The 18,129-nt window shown below is 42.9% G+C and overlaps 2 protein-coding genes across 6 annotated transcripts in view; one reads left to right on the top strand and one right to left on the bottom strand.

The window, feature by feature from the left end:
• Window positions 1-12,943, top strand: part of SCML2 (Scm polycomb group protein like 2) — a 75,634-nt gene extending 62,691 nt beyond the window's left edge. For 4 of the 5 annotated variants that reach the window (XM_066575728.1, XM_066575733.1, XM_066575754.1 and 1 more), the window contains 4 exons: window positions 216-323; window positions 1,294-1,578; window positions 3,772-3,935; window positions 5,583-12,298. In XM_066575728.1, coding sequence (XP_066431825.1) covers window positions 216-323; window positions 1,294-1,578; window positions 3,772-3,935; window positions 5,583-5,708 — 683 coding nt within the window. In that variant the 3' untranslated portion in view covers window positions 5,709-12,298. Of the gene's footprint in view, window positions 1-215; window positions 324-1,293; window positions 1,579-3,771; window positions 3,936-5,582; window positions 12,299-12,321 lie in introns of those variants that run through there. The other variant, XR_010786376.1, reaches the window with a different exon arrangement.
• Window positions 12,944-15,639: 2,696 nt separating this feature from the next.
• Window positions 15,640-18,129, bottom strand: part of RAI2 (retinoic acid induced 2) — a 72,190-nt gene continuing 69,700 nt past the window's right edge. The window contains exon 2 of the mRNA XM_066575766.1: window positions 15,640-17,830. Within this exon, the coding sequence (XP_066431863.1) occupies window positions 16,050-17,717 (1,668 nt within the window). The 5' untranslated portion in view covers window positions 17,718-17,830 and the 3' untranslated portion in view covers window positions 15,640-16,049. The remainder of the gene's footprint in view (window positions 17,831-18,129) is intronic.

Genomic DNA, 18,129 nt, shown 5'->3' with positions numbered 1-18,129 from the left:
ATTGTTTGGGGTTTTTTTTTTTAGACTGTTTTGATAAATGAGGCCCATTATGTCCTCTGTAACTGGCTCGGTAAGACCAAGGTGGATGGGTCGAACTTATATAAGATTTTCTGTTTTTCTAGGGTTACACACTAAAATTTGCAGATAAATAGAAATGACGTGAAATTAAGAAATGCTTGCTTTTTTAAAATTTCACTTTTATATTCTCTTTAAAGCAAAAGAAGAAATGTTAGACAGGAACAAGAGGATTGTACAGGAGTCTCCCCCTTACACAGCTCCGCGTTCTCCAAAATTACCAAGGGCAGAAGCTCACCCATCAGAAGGTAGCATGCCATGATTGTCGGGGGATAATTCTTGATTCCATTGAGCCACAATAATATATGGATTTTTTTGCCCTGGATATTTTTTTCACACAATAACCTGATCAATTTGATAGGCTAATAGGGTTCATTAACCCCTCGACACTTTTGGGCGTACAAGTACGCCCTCCAGTGTCAGAGTTTATAGAGCGCGAAATTGGGATCCTGATCCTGCTACACACTGGTAACCGCTAATTGCAGATGATCTCTACAGCAAATTGTCCAAACTAGACAACCTATTTAATTATTTGCTAGTCTAAGGCCTCATGTCCACTAGCAAAATTGAATGGCGGATTCCGCACATTCAATTTTGCCTATAGGGAATCATTGGCCCATCCGCAGTCAATTAAATTGAATTTTGCACCCGCGGATGGCATTTTAATTGATTCGCGTTTTTCATGCGCGGAAAAAAAACGCAGCATGCTCCATTTTACCGCGGATGACCGCGTGGATCGGCCACATTGCTATCCCATTGCCATCAATAGGTGCAGATATCCGCATGAAAAAAGAATACCATTTAAAGCAAATTTGTGCGGAATCTGCTGCAGAAATCTGCGCGGATTGTATTTTTCTAGTGGACATGAGGCCTAAAACTGTCCATCATTCACAGTCATTATGGTTCTTTGGTTTGTAACTGTAACAGAAACGCTCCAAAATTGGACCTGCTGGCATTTCTCTATCCCGGACCATCGTTCCGAGAGAAAAATCATTCATGTAAATAAACACATTGAAATTGTGTTATTTTCATGAGCGAGTTCTGTCCATATTGTTATCAGGCGGAACTCATACTTGAAACTCACCTGTGTAAATATGGTTTAAATTGATTTTTTTTTTTTGGGGGGGGGGGGGGGGGGGGGGGTACTTTGTTTTTGTGATGATTTTGCTGTAATATTGTACTTGTAAATAAGTTTTAGTCCTGCCTTTCCACCAACAGCTGAAACTTTGCCAGTGCAAGAAAATGAAACTCTAAAAGATCACAGATACTCAGAAGAATCCATGGATTCAGCCCTCAATGCTGTTAATCCACCCAGCTCTTCTCCCCGTAACACAGCCGAGTACCGTTCCACAGGCAATACGCCTGCATTTTACAGGGCCTCTCTTCAGCCTATGACTCCTACCTCAAACACTACTCCTTTAGTACGTAGATCCTCCTCCAGCTCAGCAGGAAACAGCTGCTACTATGAAACTGGCAGAAACCGGATGCACAGGAGGATTGAAGGTAAACTTGGCAGAATCATGCACTACTATATATGTGACCGTTACATTCGAAGTAACAAAAGAATAGATTTATATGCCTTAGAGAAGACCGAACAAATCGTATTGTATTACCAGAGAAACGTTAGTTTGTTTTTAATGATGTGTCGCTTTTTAAGCCATTATTAAACTTTAAAGTGACTGGCCAATGACTCTTTTTCAGACCGCTATGCATGGGCTCTCCCACAGACCTTTATATATGCACATCGGACTGAAAAGAGTCAAATTTTCAGACTTCACCGGTTGCCAGTTGGGGAACAGGGAAGCGGAAAAATATAGAAAAAGTACATACGCCGATTCTCTGTTACCTCCCCGAATATTCCCATAACTTAAAGGGGTTATCTGGCGAAAGCAAGTGGGGTTCAGCACTTCTGTATGGCCATATTAATGCACTTTGTAATATACATCGTGCATTAAATATGAGCCATACAGAAGTTATCCACTTACCTGCTCCGTTGCTGGCGTCCCCGTCTCCATGGCTCGGTCTAATTTCGGGGTCTTCTTGCTTTTTAAGACGAGCTTACGCAGAAGGGTCTTCTCCCTTCTGGTCGGCCCGGGCACAAGCGGTGTTTAGGCCCCGCCCCCTTCTACGCGTCATCGTGTAGCTCCGCCCCGTCACGTGTGCCGATTCCAGCCAATCAGGAGGCTGGAATCGGCAATGGACTGCACAGAGCCCACGGTGCACCATGGGAGAAGATCGTGCAGGAGATTTCTCTCCTCTTGCTCCCACGCCCCCATCCATTGAGACAACAGAATGAACGGTGAGCGATCAGCTGATCGTCCATCGTTTATGCTGCATAAAAGATCAGCGATGAAGCTCATCGTGCAGTTTAAACAGCCCCCCCACCCCAACCCCTCCTGCTGGCCGCTCTGTGAGCCAGCCTGCTCTGCAGGAGCACGGGAGCGAGGAAACACAGGGACGAGTGTCGGGCATCGTTTGCCCAACATTCATCCCGTGTAAAAGGACCTTTAGTCTACGGTGCTGTTCCAAAGTGACAGGTTCCCTTTAAAACAATTTATCTTGAATGTCAATAGTCTCCTTGTATCATGCCAGTGGGTAGAGGCTGGTGGACACTCATCTGCGTTTGAACAGACGCTTCAGTCTGCAGTATCAAGGAGGAAGCGGAGTTGCAGGTCATAGAAAGCTGGTGCTTTATTATTTACTTTTAATGAACAATGGCAAGAAATCAATTTTTCATTATTTATCCAGAAATGAGCCAAGAATTTTTCAGATTTGTAAAGTTCTTCAGTTTTTTTTGGGCGCTATAAAACTGCAAATTGTTGTTTATTATATGAAATTGATTTATTACTATCAGTTATTTAGCGCCTTTATGGCACAGGATGTTCTTTGCGTTCAGGGTTTGTATGGAGGGGGATAGTGAGTCAAACCCACTCCATACATGGGTTCTGGGTGTTTCTCGCATCTAACACTTGCCAGCAAGAGCTGCGATCAGTGCTGTTTATGGCTGTTAACTGTAAATTCCAGTGTCAGTTCTGACAGCAGAATTAAAAATCTGTGATTGGTTTTGCGAGGTCCCTAATGTCTTCTCCACCCAAAGCCGTGTTTTTGGTTTTTTTTCATTTTACACCACTTAGACATTTTTAAAAGTCTTACAGTACATTATATGGTACATTAAATAGTACTATTGAAAAATACAACTCTGCCCATTAAAAAAAAATCCAGACAGAGACGTCAATGGATAAATAAGATTTATGATTTTTTGGAAAGTGGGGAGGAAAAACTGAAAATGGGAAAAAATAGGTTGTCATCAAAGGGTTAATTATTCTGACCTTGGGGATAAAAGTGCCTTTCTTTTTTTTTGCTTTTGTTTTGCAGTGGTTTATATGCAAAGCTACAATGCAGATTAGAGAGGCATTATGTTAATGGAGTGCAAACCACAGGTTTCTTGAGGATGCTCATTCTCCCTGTCTGTATGATGCTTTAGTAATTACTAGGAGCTTTGTGAGTGGGAACTGAGGAGACACAAATTGTTCTAAGAAGGGTAATAAAGGTTGGACAGTAAAGTGATGCATTAATAAGCTTCTTGCAGTTTGGACCTATTTATATATTTATTTGAAATTGCAACTATAATTCACTTCTTGCATAAATGAGAAATACAAATTGACTACAATGAAAACCTAAATCTCTTGTCTTTAGCTGCAAGCTCTACCACAGGGCCGGACCTCATCTCTGCCGAGCGTGAATCCTCCAGAACACAAAGCAAAGATCCAGCTTCCTGGTCTGTGGAAGAGGTCATACGCTTCGTAAAGGAAGCAGATCCCCAAACATTGGCGCCTCATGCCGAACTCTTTCGGAAACACGTAAGAGAAGTGCTAGTGATAAACGTAATTACCCAGTGTAATACTGTTTTGTCTTTCTTGGGGAAAGTCACGCATATGTTTTAAAAACATGATTCACTTGACAAACTTTGATGCATGCAGATGTGAGGAGCCATCTGCTTTCCACCAAGGAACTATGACTGTCTTCACAGTACAGTAAAAATGACATGTTTACTTTATACTGTGAGTCAGCACTATTATGGCAATACCACATTAAGGCCTCCTGCACACGGGCGGATTTGCATTGCAGAGTCCACGGCGGGCGTCCACCTCCGGACTCCGCAGCAAATACCGCCCAGTAGCATTCAATGGCAAAATGCCATTTTATCTCCACTAGCGGAAATTGATTGCGATTTTCCACTGAAGTCAATGGAAGCCGCCCATCCCGCAAGACTTCCGCAGTGAGTACTGCGAAAGTATTGCGGGATACGTGTCCCCCCCCCCCCCCCCCCCCCCCCTCAGCACCAGCAGCTACTGCGCATGCACAAAGCAGTGCCGGCAGGCACATCCACAGCGCTCACAGAAGACGACAGACAGGTATACATAAAATCATTATTTACAATGCTTTCACTTATGTGATGTGGTGTAGGGAAAAAAAATGCAGCATGTCCTATCTTTTTGTCTTTTTTTTCCCTGTTTGTCTGTTTTTTTCCTTCTAGCTCATGTTCTCCTATTTATCCTCCTTTTTATCACATCGTAATGCACAAACCTGCGATTTTCGTACAAAGTGTTTTTAACATTAGAAACTCCAATTGACTTTCAAGTGAGAAAATCGTGGGCGGCAGCAAAGCGTGATTTTTCACAAGAAAAAGTATCGCTGGCGCTCAAAAATCGGCAGAACAGAACTACGATTTTTTTTTGCTGCGATATCGCAGTCACCCGTGTGAGGGAGCCCTTATTATAGCCTTTATTATGTTTTACTACTTTAAGACATAAAACTACAATTTTGGCATTACATTTTTGTTTATTTACAGCGTTCACTGTCAAATATGCAGCGGGATGCGGTCCCATGCCCCTGCAAAGGCCTGCGGCTTACCTGCTCCCGACGCCTTCTTTCTCTGCTATGCGCCGGCTGCTGCCCAGCTGGCGCATAGCAGAGAGAGAAGCCGGCCCATCACCACTGACCTTTCTGTGCGGGCCTCTATGAGACCCGCACAGAAATAGAACATGCCACGATTTGTTTTCCGCGTATGTTGTCACACGGACAAATCACGTCCGTCTGCCTAGGATTGCGTTATCTAATACAATCCTATGCGGACAGGCACAGGTGGAAATTCTGCGGGAAATCCCGCGGCAGAATATCCGCCCGTGTGCAGGGGGCCTGTTGCAGTATATTGAACTTTTACTGGTAGACTATTATGCCCTGCCGCGGGGCTTAACTGGTTGAAAACCATGGCAAGCCTGGGAGCCTTCAGAAGACCCCAGGCTGCCATGACACCCAATTGGAATCCTGCAATTGCGTCACAGAGGAAGGAAAGAAAGTACACTAGAGGAGCCCCCCTTCCAATTGCTTAGATGGTGCGATCTGCATGGTGCCTCCTAATAAGAGGCATAACCTTGTACTAAAGAGCTAATCCGTTTATGTGACCATAAATGAACTCTGTACACTTTTTTTTCTTCTCTCCTCAGGAAATTGACGGACCTGCTTTTTTGTTACTTCGGAGTGACATGATAATGAAATATATGGGACTGAAACTTGGCCCAGCTTTGAAGCTGTGTTATCATATTGAAAGACTCAAACAAGGAAAGTACTAAGAGTTTGGGCACAAGTGACATTATTGGATTTACCTCAGAGCTGTCTCTACCTTTTTGATTCCTCTTGAGCCAGGAGCTTGCAGCGGCTACAATATACCTCCTCTGTAAATTAATGCAGACACTAAATATCTAAAGTATTTTTCTGTAAACCTCAGTATTCCTCTGTCTGTCATCACTGTGGTGCTTGTAGGTGGCAATCAAGTAACATCTGAGTACAAATCCGTGCACAACTATTCACCAAACGTTTTTTATTTTAACCAAAAGGCTAATTCCCAAAGCGGTGCCCATTGTAGTGAGGGGAAGTTGACTGCAGTGGCGTTTATAAAGCTAAAAGGGAATCCGTCATCACTATCTCAACCCAGAACTGACTTTTTGCCGATGGGATGAAACATCAGTCACTTCTAATGCCCTCTCTTTTATCCAGTGAGCCCATGTGCCTCCACAATTAAGTTCCAAAGCCAAACACACCTCATTCTGTTGATAGACCACTTGTTACATCCTCTAATACACTGCAAACCCCATCTGTCAATGGAAAGGGGGCGTAATTAGCTCAGCAGCTCACTAAGCAGCTGGACTCTTCTCAGCCAGATGACTCTTCTTTGCTGATTTTTTTTCCCCTGCTGGTCAGTGAGGTTATGTCTAGGGCTGAGATGATGGTGACGGGTTCCCTTTAACATTGAGGTAGTGCTTGACATTTGCAGTTCCTCTGAACAAAAGAAAGCTGTGACTGATCTTTGCTTTCATTGTTTTATAATTGTTCTGCAATCTCAAGGCTCAAACATTGGAAACACATTAGCCTCCTGGTGATGCATCACAGACCTGTAATGTGAGTGAGCTTACTTATTGTCACTATTTCTGTGGCAGGATTACGTTTCCTTTCCATTTTATGGCAGGCTTTCTGTGTTTCTTTTAACTTTGTCCTGTCAGCTGTGCGTAGACCCTGTGGAGGAAGTTTTCTTTCCGTTCCTCTCTGGAGTATGACCTATCACAGCTGCTGATATAAACTAAATTGCTAATGCTCCTCTTTGTTGGGGACACCACAGACTAAGAATTATGAAATGACTTTCAGCTAATGACTTGTATTACTATTGTTATCAGTCCTTAAAGGGAACCTATTGCATCTGCAGGCAGTATGTTATAGAGAATGATGAGCTCTAGCAGATTGATGCAATTTCCCTGAAAATAAGACAGGGTCTTATATAAATTTTTGCCTCAAAAGATGTGCTAGGGCTTATTTCTAGGGGATGTCTTATTTTGACCACAGCAGGACTACTCGATCTGTGTGTGTAGCCTGGTATTTCCAACCTTTATGGTTGTTCACACAAGTGCTCAGACATTTGTTGTTGTTGGCGTTTTTACTGTGTATACTGAGCAATAAAAACGCCGACACAGCCCTCGGCCGCCGACACAGGATCACTTCCTGGGTACAGGAGTCATAAATCCTGCCTCCACAATCAATGGTTGTGATTGTTCTTTGAGAGCTGCATTGATTGGCTGAGCCTGGGACTGGAGAGTAGCGGGAAGGATCTGGCCGGAGTCCACTGGGTAAGTGACTCAGCTGACCTGCGTGAAAAATGCTATAGAAATGCAGCAATTGTGTTTTTACAGCTTTTTTCACGCACCCAAAGTATTCCTATTGACTTTTTTTTAATGAACTAACTAGGGCTTATTTTGGAGTAGGGCTTATATTTCAATCTTCCCGAAAATCCTGAAAAATTATGCTAGGGCTTATTTACAAGGTAGGTCTTATTTGGGGAGAAATTGGGTATATAGTTTTATGGAAAAATACTGCTTCTAACTTGGCATTTATTTTGGTCATTTGGTCCAGTGGGCCGTCCTAACAGTCATTTCTTATACAGGAAGGCACTGAATAGGATCGCCTGCTGGACTCCCAAGTCTAGAATGAGCAGACAATAAATGACATGTTATACAGAATTTTTCCCCCATAAAACTATATATTAGGGCTTGTTCACTGGTTTTAGTGCAGCTATTAAGTCTCGAGCTTAATTAGCAGTGAAATTGCCCGTTCACACGATTGGGAACTCCAGCGCAGCACGCACCACAGATAGGTCAGGTCCTATCTTTTCTCACAGCACAGACCTTAGATGCGAGCTTTGCAGTTGCATATTCTACCTTTGTTAGGTGCAAGGTTTTTGCAAATCTAAAATTCCTTAATCTGAACGGTTCCATAGCAAACCATTGGTTGTATTATACGTGATCTTATCACGCGCTTATGCTGCGCTAAAACCACACTCGTGTGAACAAGGCCCTAATCTGCTCAGCTACTCCTGCTTTATAACAAGCTGCCAGCAAATAGGATTGCTTATGCTACACGACGGGTCCGATTTAGGACTACGTAATGGGAGCTGCATGATCTGCTGAGCCTATCCAGAGCAGTCCTGTGGCCAAATGAGGAAGACTTGTGCCTATTTAGTAGGCATCTTAGAAGTCGGTACTGGAATTCATTTTAACCATTTTGTTTTCCTTCTTATATTGTCACAATATAATCGGTATGCCGATAAAAGGAGGCAATCATCTAATGAGCTTTGATGTATTAACCGTTTCCTGACCAGAAGTTTTACCTTCCTTCATTACCAGGTTAGTCAGTAGTCGTCTGGGCTTTTTCCTGCCAATTACAGCAGCGCTTCTCGTTTGGAGATGTCTTGTGGCATCCTTCCGGTACGCAGTACATCTCCCTGCTGAGCTGGAGCGTTACAGCCTGGCTGTCCTTATTTTTACATCTTTTTCAGTATTGGAGAAACATGTCTTCAGAGTATCCTTGTCTTAGGGTTACCGAGACTTTTTTTCATAGACTATCGTTGCCAGAAATGTCAGCATTGACCTTTCTGGAGTGACTGCAGCTTCTCGGTCTATCAGGCGCATCTCTGACAGTCCACTGTATGTGGAATACAGGAGGCTATAAACAGCTTGGATTCTGCGGGGTTATTGTGGAGAAGTTCCACTATATATCAGATTGTTAGTGCTGAAGTTCCAGTATCTACACACTATGTGCACTTTCCTAATAATATAAGTGTATGGATCCTGGTGGGCAAACCTTACTACTGCAATGCAGAATTTGTCAGTATGATGTCCCAAGCTCACTGAAAAATGCCGCCTGTAGTCACTCCTCCTAATCTACTCCTCCAAGAACAAGCACAAGGATCGTATAAAAGTCCCTGAGATGTCATCAATTAAGGTGACAGGCAGTCTCTGCTCCTGTGTCCAAGGGACACTGTATGGATCCAAATCAGTATTCTGGCTATATTAGGAGCTGTGCGGATAATGATCCACACAATGTCCATGTGACAAAGATGAACTGACAGGACTCCTGACATAAACTGTCACTGGACCCGGGGTTCAATCAATGAGCAGGAAACACAGAGGACAGGACCTCATTATATAATGCTTCTGCTTGTTCCTGTACGTCCTGCATTGATAGTGTCATAGCTATTTTCTGTAAGCGAGTCCTTATGTACAAGAGAAATGTATCCCCTTTGATTGCAATAGTTTAACGGAAAACAAATGATATGCAGTATGTGTCTTTCATTTTGTCCCATCTTATTAATTGGAAAGGAGATCTTGGGATTTTCTTTTCTTTTCATGAAACCTATTGTCAATGTATTGTGACGTTTGCCTAGTGTTCTGCCGTATATGATGGTTTCTCTCCTCTGGTATATTTATGGGGCTGCTGAGAACATATTGGTTTATGAAAACCAATTACCGTCTGGTGGTGTAAGAACCATAGCAATAATCTGTGGAGTGCACATATTGCAGACATGCAGGACATTCTGTACTGTACTTTGAACCGTTGATGCATTCAGCTTGAAGATCTGTTCCTGGCAAAGTATACCCTGTTCTATGCAATACGCTAAGGTTTCCAGTTTGTATACAAGGTGTATATTGTATATATTGTACTTTCTGTTCTTATGCATAGTGGCCAATTTTTCATCTCTGTTCATCCATATTGCTAGTAATTATAAGCTCTTTGCTAAGGAGAATTTCGCCTGGACACCTATCTCCGAGCACCGTGGGGGTCATGTCGCTGCCAATGGTTTTCTAGATCAGGGACAAGAATGTGCACTGCGTTTCAAGAGAACAATGAATGTATGTAATAGTGCAGCTAGGGACCGGACTATTTCTTACAGGAATCTGCAGTGTTAACATGAATTTGTATTCAGTTTCGTACTGCCTTTTGTATATGTACATACAAGTCCTATAATGTATTTGTAAACAGGAAGTTAATGTGTATTTTCTACAGCGGCTCGTGAGGGAACACTTACTTCAGTTATTTCTCAGGTTCCAGCAGATGTGTGTTGTAATGTTCTTCACTCTGTTAACGCTTTGTTCTTCATTGTGTTTCTTTTTTAAGCATTTCATTTTAAATTCACGTTTTGTTAAAAATTTGATGTTGCATTCCTTGGAAGACAGAACTTAGAACACACAGTATGGTAAAGTGGTTTATATTGTAATGGTCATTACACTCCTGTGAGGTTTCGGTCCAATATCACTAAATAAAGTGACCAACCTATACAGAATTACAACTGATCTTATGTAACAGAGTATTAAAGGGACTGTATACATGGCTGAATAATGCATAGGAAGTAGAGCTGAGCGAGCATACTCGCTAAGTATCTCCCCGCTTGGAAGAAAAGGTTGGGCTGCCGGCACGGGTGACAGGTGAGTTGCGGCAGTCAGCAGGGGGGAGAGAGGGAGAGAGAGATCTCCCCTCTGTTCCTCCCCGCTCTCCCCCGCCGCTCCCCACCCGCCGCCGCCGGCAGCCGAATCTTTGCTCCCAAGTGGGCAGGTACTCGAATAAGGCACTACTCGATCGAGCAGTTGTCCTTAGTGAGTATGCTCGCTCATCTGTAATAGGAAGTAGATACACATGCACTTATGTATATGATCATATTAATAGTTTGTTCCATGACTTCCTTTGGTAATTCAGAATATTTTTTGTCAATTTATTCAGTGTATGATAAAGGTCCATATTGGACCGAAATATTACATGAGTGTGGATCACCAATGCAAAATAAAACACTTTACTCTGAGGCTAATTTCACAAGGGTGAGTCCTATATTGGGCCGTGAAACTCAGCCCAATATTGTGCTCGCCAACATGCGATGTACCCGTGGATGCGAGGCGTTTTTGTTTTAAAACCACCTTGCCGCACTTCAGGGAAGTAGGATCGCGGAGTGTTTTCCATTGTTTTTAATGGGTAAACCTTGCATCGTATTTGCGTGCATCTTACACACCATGCGATGCTGTGTCGGGCTTTGAAAACAAGATGCGGTGCAATGTGTTCCGAGGGATAGATAGGAAATGTTGCAATTTTTCTCCGTGCCGCGATGCAGGAAAAAAAAATCGCTCATGATCCCCATTCAAAAGAATGGGGTTTCTCAACGCACAAATCTTGCATAATTTTCTTCGCTGCGTGAAAACGGTGTAAGAGCATTACTGGGTGTGAAGTTCTGTTTTCTACTGTTTGGGCTACGACCCTAGTCCAGCACCTTCAGTTTTCGCAGGAAGCCAAGGATGGAAAACATCCATACTACTGGATGTTTTCCTTCCAGAATTACAGTGTTTGTCCAGCCGTAAATAATTGATAACCTGTCCTCGGGATAGGTCATCAACAGCTTTTCAGCGGGGTCTGACGCTCAGGAGCCCAGACCATCAATCAACTGTTGTCCTGACTGCTAATAACTCCATACATATTGTAGTGGCCAATGAATTCAGTGGGAATTGTGCCTGCATTACCCCCATTGATCAACTATTAATGACCTATCCTGAGGATAGTTCATCAATACTTGTGAAGTTAAGGCCGAAGAACTAAGAGGCTGTCACCAAGACAGTTTCCCTTGAGGTTACGTCACCTGGGTACGCCATCGAAGCAGAAGTAGTAGACCGAATTGCATCCATTAAATTCCTCTCTCTTTTTGTTTCATAGGACTGTAGGAAATGGGGTCACACGACTCGCCTCAGGGTGTGTATTTCAAACAATTGGTCAGCAAGTCTGTTTAGTGGGTGCAATCATTCCTTCTGCTTGAGTGGCATACCCTAAGCTTTTCACCAGTGAATACTGGAAAATGATATTCTACCCAAAGGTATCATTTATTTTTGTCTAGAATGAGATTTATCAGTGAAGGCTGAAAACCCAGTCTTATCTCTTATTTCTCGCAAGAAATATGCCCCGTTGGTTACAGGCACTACTTGATTGTATAATCTAAGGGTAGCTGGATGCACTAGACCTTCACTGACTCAACAAATGAGTCAACACAAGCATATGTTTAGCTTTCCTCCTTCCCATAGTGCCAAATCCATAAAATAAACCTTGTAATATTTTCTGTGAATGTGCATCATCTTCGTATTGGTACGTGTAAAACATTGAGAACCATCACTTGGAGTCCCCGCACAAGTCCTTAATGCCATTCAGGTGATGCTCTTCTTATGTTTAACCTCATTTAATTTGGATGTACTTATCTTTGTTTCACAAATTGGCTATTTTATGAATTTTTTGAGATAATGTTTATCATGTAACAGTTGAATGCTTCTATTCTGAGAATCTTGTGATAAATTGCAGTTTTTCAATTTTGCATCTGGGCTGTTTATTTCCTAGACGGTAACCACATCGATCATACCGTGATACTTCGTAGGAGCTGTAAGCGCTGCTCACACGCTACAGGCACGGTGGTTTGGTTTGTGGTGGACAAGTGCAACAAAGCATATTGTAATTCAGCGTAAGTCAATGTCATCCAGTAAAGCAACATAGAATTGAACTTAAAAATATGCCGCACCTGATTACACATCGTTCTCCAGTGTTAGATCTCAGAAGATATGTCTGGCCTTGTAGATGGGATGACCGTCGTCCCAGCGATTATCACTCCTTTTACACAGTAGCAATAATCCTTCAATGAATGGAGATCGCTCCCAGCAGCATGGCTCCATTCACCGTAAACAAGACGATCGCCATTTGATTGTTATGCCTGCCTAAACTGAACAATAAGCGAACGAATTGTTCGTCGTTCAGTCGCTGTCAGCGCTTACACGGATGATTATTATTCAGATTCCCACATTTCAGCAATAAAATAATTCTTCCATGTAAACGGGTCCATAGGCCTGCCTCACACAAGCGTTGCAGTAAGCGCCGTGATTTACGCCTTTTTTCAGCCGCAGTAATGCTGCGGCTTACGCCAGCTTTCAGCGCTCCTCATCATTGATGAGGAGCGCTACACGCTCAAAAGTAGAACAGACTCCGCTTGAAAAGCGCAGTGATCGAGCGGCTGTCTGAGGCTGTGTGAGAGGCTCCATTGAAAACAATGGGAGCCTCTAACAGTTTAGTGCTGAAGGCGCAGCGCATAACGCTAACAAAATGTCGGTGTGAGGGGGAGGCCTTAGGCTGTGTTCACATCCTGTTTGTGATCTATGGCAGTGTATACACTGGAATAGCTCCCAATATATGTGCTAAACATGTCCATAGGGTTCTATTGGCCTATGGAAGGCTAAAAGAGTGTCCGTTAGACCTCCACCTGAAAAATCTGAACAAGTGTAGTTGAATAGAAGCCATAAATGTGATGTGAACGGAGCTTCTCCTTGCTCCCAAAAGATAGAATTCCTGTATTACTTTCATTTTTCTTCTTTTGTATCTAAAGAGCCATTTTGCATTTTGATTAGACATGTATTAGAATCTCTGTCAAAACTCAATTGGTTCCATTTATTAATGGTGACAACTATTCTTTTCTTCATTAAAATGAATTGGGGGTTTCATCACTCCCTGATTATTACTGACTGGTAAGAGCTTATGTAGAAGGCTTCTTTTTTTTCATGTAATACTTGAACAAGCCGGATCTGTCAAAGGACTCGGGCAGGAAGAATGAGGAAAAAATAAACCAGATGGGAAGGGCAGAGAAAGATAAGGCACTGAAATAGCAGGTATATTTATATGTACTAATTCCCAGGTTTCCTGTATGCCATACCCTACATGCGTTCAACAGTTGGGCACAGCTTTTCAGAACTAAACATACAAAGTTGCATGGAGGTAGAGATAAAGTTTAATCTTTCTCGGTTCAGTTTGTTTGATTTAGAAGAGAGAAAAAATACTCTTAGACAACCGCATCCAGTTTTTCCTTATGGAGGGTGAGCCAATTCCTTCCACCAAGGCAGCCGGATAATATTTCTGGATCAAATTAACTCCGTATATACCCCTGATCATGATCTGTGTGAGTAGACCTAAACTTGCTCTTTCATATTCTGGTACTCCTTTCTTAATTATGACCTCTTATAGTAGGGCACTGCACGGTTACTAGGGGTCTTTTAAAGTGATGGCATAATGCTAGAATATGCTTTCACTCACTGACCTCTGGGACCTCCACTAATCCTGAGACTAAAAGAGGCCACAACACTGATTTAGTGCTGTATCCATCCACCAGCTGTGCAATCTACTACAACACACTCCTGTTCCCTGCACAGCCTGGTAGCTGGAAGCAGACTGCATAGGGAAAAAGTATTTGGCATATCTTGGTGATATCTCATCACTTTACAAGATGGGAATACTTCTCTAAGCACCCTTAGGCCTCATGTCCACCTGACAATTATAATTAAAAAATTTGCGCAGGTAAGTAAATACCTGCAGATGTCCTTTTTCCCTGCCGTGCGAATCACACGTGCGGGAAATCACCCACAGCATGCTCAGATTTCTGCGGGTCTCCTGCAGGCTTCCATAGAAACCATCCATATCCGCGGCACACACACAGCTGAATTTCTGCTCTGTGGCGCGGGAGAGCAGGAGTTTAAAAAAAAAAAAAGGAGTGCACGGCGCATGCGCGCAGCGTGCCGAGCACATCCACCAGGCTGAAGAAAGAAGATCGGCCGCGATGGAGGGAAGATCCGCTGCGTCCGGACAGGTAAGAGAAATCAATTTTCAGGCCTCATGTCTGCGAGAAAAAATGGATCCGCTGCCAGATTGTGCTTGGAGAATCCGCATGGGCCCAAATTTCCTAGTGGACATGAGGCCTTAGGGTACAGCCACATAGGGGTGGATACGCTGCAAATTTGCAAGCAGAAAATCCGCAGTGTTTATTTATGGTAGCAGCAATGTGGATGAGAATTTACCAAATCTATTTGCCCTTCATAAATTATCACCATGGAATTGGCCTGCAGTGCAGATTTTAAACCCCAACATGTCAACTTATGTTATGGATTTTCACTGCAGATTTCATTTTTTGCAAGATGGGGCCTGTACAAATCAAACTTGTTTTTCCAGCACATCCCATAGACGCTCAGATGAGATTGAGAGAACCTTGGAGAATTGGGAGGACAAGTCAACACCTTGAACTTTGTCATGTTCCTCAAAAAATGTTCCTCTGCCTCGAATAATTTTTGCCGTGTGGCATGGCGCATTATCCTGCTGAAAGAGACAACCATGCCATGTAGTCTCCAATGATGTTTAGGGAGGTGGTACATGTCTAAGCAAAATGTCCATGAATACCTGGACCCAAGGTTTTCAAGCAGAACATCACCCACTTAACTGACTGCTTCTGCTCCTTTATTTTGGCGATCAGTGAAAGTCTCAGCCCTCTGATCTCCACTGATCAAAGCTTTTGAAATGTTGCTATGATAGGTCAAAATTTTAGAAAAATTGCAGTTACTCTAAGTTTACTCAAGCTTGTATGCAGGATGACTATCGCCCGAATTTGCTGTTTCTTGTAGTAATTTGGGCGATGATCGCCCTGTGTCAAGGTATATTTTTTGTTTTATTTGTTGAATAGCGGGCACAAGTCCCTATTTATGCCACTGCACTAATTTGCACTAATCTCTGCAAAAACCGTAAATGCGATTATCCTGTTTTGCTTCCCCTGGCTTGGAGAGTATTAGATATACAGTTTTAACCCTTTTTTCAGCCAACATAACACAGGCACAAGACAGAGGATCATGAACACATACGAACATTTATTTTAAATATGCAATGTAGCTATTCATATTAAATACAGCATATAAGTAAATCTTGGCAGTAAAAACCGCATTGGCCAACCCATCAGTCTAGTAAAAGCTGCATAAAATGTGCAATCTGCTTAAAAATAAGTTTTGTGGGCCATTACAAGTTACAAAAACCATAGTAGATATTGTAGCTATTTCCCATTGCTCTCCCCAATGTAATAAATTACAAATGTAAAGGTATTCACTTGCTGTCTGAGTAGATTCTGTTCTTACCTTCACAAAATGAATAAAAAACTGCTGTCTCTGTAGTCCAAGTGTCAACAAGACAGCATTAGAAGAATCCCTCGTCTTTGCATTAGTAAACGCCACGTTTCTTGCAGCACCTTTTTGGACTGCGCATTTGGACAACTACTATTTTCTAGGGAAAAAAGCTGCCAGTCTCTGCTTTTTGATTGGAAGGATATGTATCTCTTGGGAATTCACTTTCTTTAGCTTCATGCCTCGGTTTTTCACTGGCTTTCGTAAAGCATCGGCATTCTCCCTTGCTTCTGCCTGACTCTTCATATCGTAGCTCTGCATCACAGAGTCCTGTGGCAAGTCTCTCTTAAAGGAAAAGTTTTTAGTCGACACACCAGAAAGTCCTTTTATTTTGCCACAAAATATGGCCGGAACGGCATCTTTCACAGAAACAATGACTTTTGCCGTTTGGGAACTACTCACCAGCTCAATATTGTTGGACATTTTCGGCTCATAACTAGCTCTACTGCTTGGCTCTGAAACCCATTTTTGTTGGCGCAACACCTCAGCTGTGTTGGTGCAGATGACACGACTGTCCTGTTTCTGTGTCAGCTCGTTATGGACTACAGATGGGTTAAACGTAGCAGGGAAGTTCTTACCTGTTGAAGGACTCACAGGGTCACATTGAGACATACTGGATGCGGATGCACCAACTTGAGTACTGGTGCTCGCACATCTCTTGTGCACAGGGACTGACAGATCTAATACGCCATCTTCCTGAAGTACCTCAGGACTTGTTTCATTATTAACCAGTGGCTCCGTTTTCAGTGATAGATCAAGTGCTTCATTTTCGTTAATTTTAATGACTGAGTGTCGATGGAACTGTGGAAATTCAGTTTTTGCTGTGAATTCGAAAGGTTTAACCTCTTCTTTCTCTAGGGTGGTTTGGGTGGCTTTACAAATCTTAAGGATTTCAACAGTAGGTTTAGGAAGGTCCACATTTCCCTTACAGTCCTTTTCAGTCTGTGGCACTGGGAATGGTATTGGGATTGGTATAGGCAGAGGCACTGGCAGGGGAACAATAACCGGATATGGTACGAGGAGTGTGGCAGGTGGAACTAAAGGAGATAAAGGGGAGTTGAAGACCTGAGGGGGAACTGAGTTTATATTAGCAGAGGCATAATCTGGAGCCGAATGACAAGGAGGTGTTCCTAAACTTGGTGGTGGAAACAAATCTTGAAGTACAGCGGAAAAGCCTGGTGTTTGAAAGACTTGTGGAAGTACAGTTTCCTGTACAGGACTGGAAGTCTTCTGGTCTAATATTTGTGGTTGACCAACAGTAGTAGTAGTAGTTCCTGGGAAGAGGTGGTTCTGGATGGTCGAGCCAGGGCATGGAGGTGCTTGAGGCAACACCAATGGGGAATTCAAGTGCTGAAAAACATGCTGCTCCAAAAGCACCGGCAGTGGTATAGGACCTTGTGTTGTTATAACATAGGGTGTGCTGCTGCTGTTGGTGTTCATCTGAGGGGGTGTGCTACCGGCAACTTGCCAATGTATTGGCAGAACCACTGGGCTCTCTCCCAAGCAAATAGGCTGAAGAACAGTTGCAGCCACTTTCAGAGCTACCCCACTCTGGGACTCAGATGAGGGGTTAAGGATCGGGGTAGCTGGCACAGTCACAAGGGGGGAAAGTGCTTTTTTCATCAGACCTGTAGGATTGATATTCCAGGCTTCTGCAGTGATCAGTTGTGTGACCCCATTCTCCAGTTTGTTCGGAATAGTGGAGGGATTGCTATTCAAGTCCATCTGCAGGTCTGGTGTTTCTTTATAGAGTTCTTCCATTTTTCCTTCTGCTTTCCCACTGATCTTGGGTTAACCGCTACTAGTGTTTACATGACATTGTGGAATCAACAGTCCATCCAGCTCTGCAGGGAACCCATGCGTCCTCTTAATGGCTTTAGAAGAAAACAAAATGGAAAAAGTGTTAGAATCCAGATGATATGGGATTTTTTTAAAAGCACTAGTTATAGAAAACTGAAGTATAAAGAACAAGAAGCTTTATACCACAGTTTACCATTGCATTCTAGCAACAGCTCTACAATTGATCTTACAGTAACATTACATAAACCTTAGATATCCGTTGTAAAATCAGGCAAGGACAAGGAAAAATGAATGGCCAGGATCTTAGGCAACATGTGAAAAAATTAGTTGCTACACTATATCTCTGCTGATGCCTGATATAAAAACAGTCCCA

This window comes from Eleutherodactylus coqui, chromosome 1 (genome assembly GCF_035609145.1).
Source record: "Eleutherodactylus coqui strain aEleCoq1 chromosome 1, aEleCoq1.hap1, whole genome shotgun sequence".
Classification (NCBI taxonomy): Eukaryota; Metazoa; Chordata; class Amphibia; order Anura; family Eleutherodactylidae; genus Eleutherodactylus; species Eleutherodactylus coqui.
This window is presented reverse-complemented; position numbering and strand designations above follow the sequence as displayed.